Genomic DNA, 8,143 nt, shown 5'->3' on the forward strand with positions numbered 1-8,143 from the left:
ATTTTCCCAATGCTTTTCCTTTGACTCCTTCCTTGGATGCATCCATACATTTGGCTGATAATCATGTGGGGGATGAAGGTGGCACTGCTGAAGACCTGTGGGCAGGTTGGCCACTTAGAGCACTCATAGCCTTGCAGGAGCACAACTGGAGCACAAGTTGGATCCTCAATGGTGCACAGGTCCTCCTAGGAATCAATGCTTTGGGTCTGAGTTTGATTTACATCCTCCCAAGCCCTGGTGCTGTTTSTAAACAGGGTGTCTAAGGCTCACCAAAGACATGGGGACAGTGAGTGACCCAGGTCTGTGCTGGGTCCCAGCTACGTGGCAGTGCTTGAAAACACATCCACAGCTGTGCATTGCACAGGGAGGAGTGCTGGTGGTGAAATCCAGATCCCACAGGGGCTACAGCAGAAGCCCARTTCGTTGTAAACTGGATTTTAAGGAGGTGTCTGTTGTTGACAGCACAGTGGTGGCTGCTGGCCCAGAAGATCCGAGTTCTGAACGTGTCCATGCCTGCCTGAAATCGCAGTTTTGAGTAAAAGGAATAAAAAAGCCARCAGGCAGGCAGAGCCCCAGGCTGGGGGGGACTGTGGTGAAAGGACAGACTGACARCAGCAGAATCCCTCTGGRCACATGGTCAGGCTGGCAGCCTCAGGAAAAAAACAATCCCCCTCAATCTGGGCAGGACCTGCCAGTCTACAGATTCCTTGGACTGGCAGAGCCATAAAGATGGTTTGTGCTGACATAAAATCCCAGAGGCCAAGTAGAGAAAAACAGATTTTTATTTGTCTGGGTTTTTTATTTTGCCTGTAGGGCTGGGTGTTTTTTAGCTCAGCAGTCATCAAAGATTAAGGGCAATAAACTCCCCCTGCCAAAAAACAGGCAGCCTGTGGTGAGCCAAGTTCTGGGGCAGAGTCTCAAGTCACCAGCACCTCCAGCAAATATTACTCGTGCTCAGCACTAGGAGTTCAAAAAATCAACCAAGACTGAGGCTTAGCAAGACAAAAAAGATGTTCCTCCACCCCCCCTGTGTGGCAGGAGGGTGTGGAGAGGTGGCTGTGGTGCCATCTGTTCACAGGACGCCTCCAGCACCTGTCCCCTGTGCCTCCCTGTGGCTCAGCTGTACAGCACAGAAAGGCAGTGAGGGATGGATTGGAAAGAGATGGGGGAGACATTTTTTTGCAGCCATGGGACCAGGCTTTTCAAGTCATCCCCAGAGTTTGCAGGAAGTCTCAGTGTAGCCTGCTTTCCCCCATCAGCCTGTGGTGCAGGTGGGTGGCAGAGCTGTGTGTGCATGCAGAGCACACTGATCACAGGGCAGGGGTACCGTGTGAGGGTGATGGGTCTGGCTCTCCCACCTCTCCTCAGCACTGTGGGCATGAGCTTTGCAGAAAACTGTTTTTTTGGTGCAGCAGCAGCAGCCAGAGGAATTTTGCTGGGCCAGCATGTGACCCTCTGGCTACTCCAAGTCCCTCTGGACCCAGATATCAGGGACCACTTGGGGCTTCAAAGACACAACTGAGAAAGAATTCAGAAATACTTTCTCAGCCCTGGGGGAGATGCATCTTGGAAATTACTATCCTGGAGTGGGAGAAAGCCCGTGGTAAGGATTCAATGGTGTCCTATTAATCCTGAGCACAACTGCCAGACTGAGCATTGCTTTCCCTTTCACATCTCTGGATTAAAGCATATTTTCCCTCTCAATTGCCACATCAGTGATTAYTGCAGCTCCAGCTGCTTTCAGGGGCAGCAGCATCTAAAAGATGTTCTGGCTCATCCCAGTCAGCACTGTGTTGTGTCCATGCAGGGTCCTCGTGGCACAATGGATCCATTGATGGATAACAGGTCTGAGCCAGTTTTGGGGCTGCTTCACCTGGGCTTCAAAATGTTCCCCAAACCCATTTTGTTYACTTTTTGTATGGAGCAGCTCTGGGGCAAACCCATAAACAAAGGATATTTCTCTTGCCCTGGAGCCACAAATAGCTTTACCTCCCAGGTGCCTGCTAGTGTGCTAGGGCCAGCAAAAAGATCCATTTTTCACTTTGGGAAGGCACACTGCAGCCCAGAGAGAGCTCCCARGCTCCCTTAAACTGCTCAGTCATGTCAATTTTAAATTTCTTTTTGCTTAAAACCTGCAGGGAATGTTGCACCAAGAGTGGAGAGCGTTTCACAGCCAGCCTGGTTACTCCAAGCCTTCAGGAGCTGCTGAGACACCTTCMTTCTGGAGAGGTCACCTCTAGGGGCAGAAGGATACAGAAGGGTCCAACTGTGATGGACAGGGATCACCATTAACACGGGATGGGAAAACATTCTCAGTGGGGAAATTGAGGCAGCTGGGGACTCAGGCTGGTTTGTTAATTGTCTAAATTCTCTGAGGAGACCGATTTTTCCTTGGTCCCCGACAGATTGCACCTTTGGCCTAAACACGGTCCCAAAACACACATGGATTCTACTAATGAATACCTACATGGCTTGGTATTAGGATTTAGTCTTGACTGCCATGAGATTTCACCACATTTTACAGAATTACCTGAATGCACACTGTGAACACAGTTTTCAGTAAACCTTTAAAAAAGACATACAAGAGATGCCACAGCATTAGCAAGGGTTGTAGCTTTCTTCTTGCTCAGATAGCTCAGGCCATGGGAAATGCAAACTCCTGACTCCTGTAGCAGCTCCCATCTGATGTGCAGGCTGAAAACTGGGTGCCCTCCTCTTCAGGAAAACCACAGACTGCTTTTTGTAAAAACAAAAAAGTACTTTGCTGCAGCTGCCTCCTTCACTAAGCATATGAAATTTTCAGTGTGCTGGGAATCATCTGTGAAACTGTGTAACAAAGGGGTCCATGTAATTGCCTTTGGACACAAGGAGCGTGCATGGCATTTCTTGGTGGGAAAAGATTATGAGCAAAGACTGTGTTTCTATACATTACACTTRTCACTCTGCAGTAACAAAGACACCGATTCAATACATTTTAATAAGTTATTGTAGAACTCTTTGCCACACAGAACAGAGGCCTTAGTGTTTCCTTCTAATTTCATTCTGAAGTATTSCTACTTTAAAAATTATTAAAATTCCCAGTTTCTTAAAACCAWTGGTTAATTAATCCCTGARTCCATTGCACAGGTGAYRAAGAAGCCTGTTAGGAAACCCAGAGGAAATAGGCGACTTCGTCCAGRTCAACGGGATARTCGGTGAGCAGCACCGGCGTCTTCTCAAACAGCTCCCCCTTGTAGCTGCGCCACTTGCCCGCTGGCAGGTAGACATCGCGCTCCTGCTTGCCCATCTCCAGCACAGGGGCCACCATCAGGGTGTCCCCGATGAGGAACTGGGAGTCGATGCGGTGAGTGGCCTCGTCGCGGGGCGAGATCCACCAGATGGGGCGGATGATGGGGTCGCCYGTGTCGGTGACCTCCCCCGCCAGCTCCAGCAGCAGCGGGGYCACCAGCGACTCGTGGAGCTCCGTGAACTTCTGCGCGATCTCCACCACCTGCTTGTCRTAGAGCCAGGGCGGGATGGAGAACTGCATGGAGGGCATGAAGGCCGACAGCTCCAGCCAGCGCACGTACAGCTCCCGGTCGGGGATCTCCACCGCACCCTCCGTCTTGCCAGGGAGGAAGTTTCCTCCAATCATATCTGGCAGTACAAATGGGTACCCCAGCATGCTGATGGTGAGCACGGTGGGGATGAGGGACTTGAGGCCGAGCTCGTAGCCCCAGACGGAGTCRCGGTCAATGATGCGGAAGAAGCAGGAGATGTTCTGGGACTGGTAGCCCACGCGCACCTCGGCCAGCTCGTAGAAGGGGATGGCCATCTCCGTGTAGCGCCGGGACCAGATGCTGGGGTCYGACAGYGGGCGGAAGGTGCTGAACTGCTTGGGCAGGTAGCTGGTCTCGCCCGCGTCAAACTTGAAGGACGAGATGCCGTACTTGTGCCGGAGCTGGCGCAGGTGGCTCTGGAACCAGTCCCGGGCTGCGGGGTTGGTGAAATCCAGGATGGCCCCGATGCCGTTCCACCACTCCACCATGGCCGGCAGCCGCCCCGAGGGCTCCTTGATGAACAGCTGACACTCTATACCCACCTCATAATTCGGTGAATCTATGTGTATAAAGGGATGAATCCACAGAGTGACCTTAAATCCATCTTCCCTCAGCTTTGCAAACATCTCTGTTACATTGGGGAACTTGACGGGGTCAAAGTCAAAGTCCCCATAGGCYTGGGTGTACATGTCATCGATCTCAATGTGGCTGCAGTTAAAATGGTACTTCTTAATGTCTCTTGCAAAAGCTAGAACTTTATCCTGGTTTATATCCTTTTTGTAGAGAGCCCAGGTGGACCATATGGGGTATCGGAAGGCGTTCTCRGCAGGGATCTTGGAGGGCTTGTTGAAATACCTGCGCACCATGTACTTGTGGATGGAGGTGACGTCGGAGCCCACGCAGACGCGGTAGCTGAGCTCGGGGAAGGGCTGCTGGCCCGGCGGGGGCTTGTAGGGCGAGTCCTTRTAGCGGGCCTGGAAGAAGAGGGCGCGCTCGGTGGCGTTGAAGCCCAGGTGGAAGGGCACCGAGTCGTTGATCTTGATGGCCGCCGCCTTGGAGGAGAGCCAGTAGCGCTCCAGGATGCCGCCGAAGCTGTCGCGGAAGGAGTAGACGTCGCTGGTGACGTAGGGCACGGGCTCCTGGTAGCCGGCCAGGCGGATGGGCCAGTGCTGGGTGCTCATCTCCGAGCCCCCGTACCAGTGGGCGTCCTCCCAGAACATGGTGTGCTCCACGGCCGGGCCGGCCGCCAGCTCCTCCCAGCGCACRCGGTAGCACATCACCGTGTCCTTGGGCTTCACCGTCTGGATGAAGAAGTTGAGCGGCCCCCGGCTGGAGCGCGAGCAGCTCAGGATCTCGCCCTCCTTGGAGCACGACTCCAGGTCCAGGCTGCCCGAGCGGAAGGCCAGCCGGAACACCACCTCCCCGTGCTGGTTGCGGATGACGAAGCCGTCCGCCCGCAGGTCCATCAGCTCCRTCTTGAGCCGCTCCGCCTTCCGCAGGGACACCGTGTAGTAGCACCAGGCCACCACGGCGGCAATGAACAGGATCAGGCCCAGCAGGATGGCCCCCAGCATGGGCCTCAGCTCCTTGGAGGGCTTCTGCTTCACCRGTGGGACATTTTCGGGAAAGTGCCTTTCTTTGGCATCCCTCTTTGGAACGTGTCCATGTTTTCCTGAGCGGTGGGTAATCTGACTGTCCATTATTCCTTGGCAGCCTCAATGCCTGGTTAGAAACTTTGCTGCTGAATTCTTTTATTCCAGCTGGTGGAGAGAARATCCAAGATGCTGCATGAGGCTGTTCACAGCGTCCTTTCCTAAGCTTGGCCGCTCACACCTGCAATGTTATTTCATAAACAGAGAGTTATAAATACAAAAAAAAAACCCAATTAAATCTTGCTGAGGGCCGCAGCTCCTCTGCTCTGTCTGCAGCCCAGCCTCCCTGCCCTGTGGCTCTGGCTCACTTTGCTCCGCAGTGGCAGCCTGCTCACTGGCATTTGGATTGAGCTTTTTTGGAGCACGTCTGTGCCAGGATTCCTATGACCCTCTCTTGGCTGCATTCTTTCCCACAGAGAAAGGGTGAAGGGATGAAAGTCAGACCAGAGCCTGGAGGAGAATGGGGCCAGGGGAAGGGGCTGGTTTCTGAGCATAAAAGCTGGACATCACAGGGTGATCTGTGTTTACATTAATTATGAGCCCTGCTGGATTTACTCTCCTGTCCACAATCTCTCTGCATTAAAATGCAGGCAGAGAAACGCTGCGCTGAATTCTTCAGCTTCCACCTGCTGCTCCCAGGGATGGAGCTGGAGAGTGATATTTTATCTCCCTGTACTTTGCTCCTTCCCTGAGCTGTATGGGGGTGTGGGTATGTGTTTCTCTTTCTCCTTGACTGCCTGCCCTGTTACCTATTCCAAAGCAATCACCCCAGAAAAGCCCCTCTGGCCCTGGCAGGGGAAAAAGGGAATCTTCCACTRTATCTCTGTCTCTGTTTTCCTGTTATCATTCAGTTCTCCTAATTTATCACAACTCTGTAGCTCCTGGGCTTATGCCAAGCAAGATGCTGTACTGCAGTGGGGATGGAAGATGTTTTGGTACATTGTTTGAGGATAGGTGGATTAAATGGAAGCTGTTGCAAGACCAGGAGTACATCAACACCTTGTTTTGCTGAAAAATGCACAGAGATGAYGTGTTCCAGCTGCATCAAGCAACACCAAGTCAGCTGATGCAGCACAGCTCAGCATCTGCTGCCAACAAAAACACAGTCAGGAAAAACTGAGGCTGGTGGCTCAAGGCAAAGCATTCAGTGCAACCAGGCTCATGGCTCCCCTGGCCCCTCCCTGGGGTCTCTGTGATCTGCCAGGACAAAAACTTGCAGGAGCAGCCTATTTGGAGAGGGGGAAAAGGCACCAGCTTGCTCATCTGAGCCGTGCCCAGCAATACATGGCCCGGTGTGTTTATCCATGTCACCATGACATCGGTATCTAAATATACAGAGATGATAAGCCACCCAGGGAGCCATYAAAAAGGCCAGAGGTCACCACATTTTAGATCGATCACAGCAGATCCCAAACCACCCAAATTAGCTGCCTGGTTAGTTTTTGACGTGCTTTCTTGGAATGAATAAGATTTAGCTGAGAAAAAGAGCTGGAGTGGATACGAGTGTTCCCAGGCAAGCCCTGGTCARGGGAGGGGGGTAAGAAGGAAGGTTATTGCTGCCCCAAAGAGATGGTGATCCAGGACAGGGCTGGTTTTGGGGAGCAGGTTGGATTACATGTGCTCAGGGCACTCTGCCAGCCCCAAAGTGCTCAGACCTGGCAGTGTCCCCAGTGCTGGCCTGGCTCCTGACACAGCTTTGCAGCTCCAGCCCGGGTGGTTTCCAGTGAAACCCTCATGTTTTTGCAAAACAACATTTTCACTTTGAAGGTGTTGTTATTTGCTGGGGTCAGTCCTCAGCTGCTGGCTTTGACGCTTTCCTCCTCTTCTTCCTTCCTCCTTTTGGCCTCCCAGCCAGCCTGGAGACAGGACTCTCCTTTAAGACAAGTTGCACCATTTTCCAGGGTGAAAAAACAAGGAATGGGAAAATAGATTTTTCCCCTTTTTTGTTTATTTCCCCCCCCCCTTTTTTTTTTTTTTTTTTGGCAATATTAAGCAACACATTAAAAACCCCAAAACACAGGGACATAATTACTCAAAAATCCATACAAGAACAAAGGATGTGAAGGAAGTATCCAAGCTTTCTATGCAGTGATTTCACTTCCAGATAGTTGCTTTAAATTCCTTGATTTCCCCAGGAGCAGAAAAATCATATACAAGTGATCATCAGGATTCGTGAGCCATGCTGTCCCATCCCAGGGTTTTTTGGGTTTTCCTCACTCCTGTGATGCAGTGGGATGCCACATTGATACCCCAGCCCTGCCCYTCACAGAGATGAGGTGAGATGTGAGTGGTCAGTGGGGAGAGCAGGCACTGGCATTTCTGGAGGCAGCACAGGGTTTCCMAGGATAGATTCCACCAGGGTAAAAGGGTTTCTAAAGCTGCACTCTCAACGTTTTAGACTTTTGTCTCCTGAAAGCATTAAACATTTGCTGGCCTAGCTGGCAGCTTGAGTGATGCCCAGGGGTGATGGGAAGGACTTTTGCTAAGGGGTGCACAGAGGTGACCCAGAGGCCAGATCCAGCCCTATCCTTGCTCCATCTGTGGGGTTATGGCATCACAGAGTCCCTTACCCGTGAATATTTAACTGGTCCTTGCCAAGCCTCTCTGCTCTTCCAAGCCCTTTATTAATCCATCAGAGTGCAAGTGCTTCCAAGCCAGGGTGGGCTGAATTCTCCCCCAGTGCCCTGGAAGCCAGATGTGCCTGGGATACAGGCACTGTTGTGTTATATTTCAGCTGCTTTATCAGCTGCTGTTCAGGTATGGATCTGGCCCTGCCAGTCCCCCAGGCTGAAAGGAGCCAGGATTCCTCACCCCAAGGATCTTAGCAACCCTCAGCATGCACAGATTAAACATTGACATATCCGGCACTCTGATACGTAGAAAATGAGCCAGGACTTTAGACCCTCTTATAGATAAACAGGATCTTCGAGGGTTTCAGGTGATGAAACACAG

At 51.8% G+C, this 8,143-nt stretch overlaps 1 protein-coding gene across 1 annotated transcript; it reads right to left on the reverse strand.

The window, feature by feature from the left end:
- Nucleotides 1-3,142: 3,142 nt before the first annotated feature.
- LOC130575639 (myogenesis-regulating glycosidase-like) lies at nucleotides 3,143-5,239 on the reverse strand. The gene has a single exon (XM_057369674.1). The coding sequence runs from the start codon at nucleotides 5,237-5,239 to the stop codon at nucleotides 3,143-3,145; it is 2,097 nt and encodes a 698-aa protein (XP_057225657.1).
- Between the last annotated feature and the right edge of the window lie 2,904 nt (nucleotides 5,240-8,143).

This window comes from Malurus melanocephalus, unplaced genomic scaffold (assembly GCF_030028575.1).
Source record: "Malurus melanocephalus ecotype Western Australia unplaced genomic scaffold, MMel_1.1 scaffold_113, whole genome shotgun sequence".
Taxonomy (NCBI): Eukaryota; Metazoa; Chordata; class Aves; order Passeriformes; family Maluridae; genus Malurus; species Malurus melanocephalus.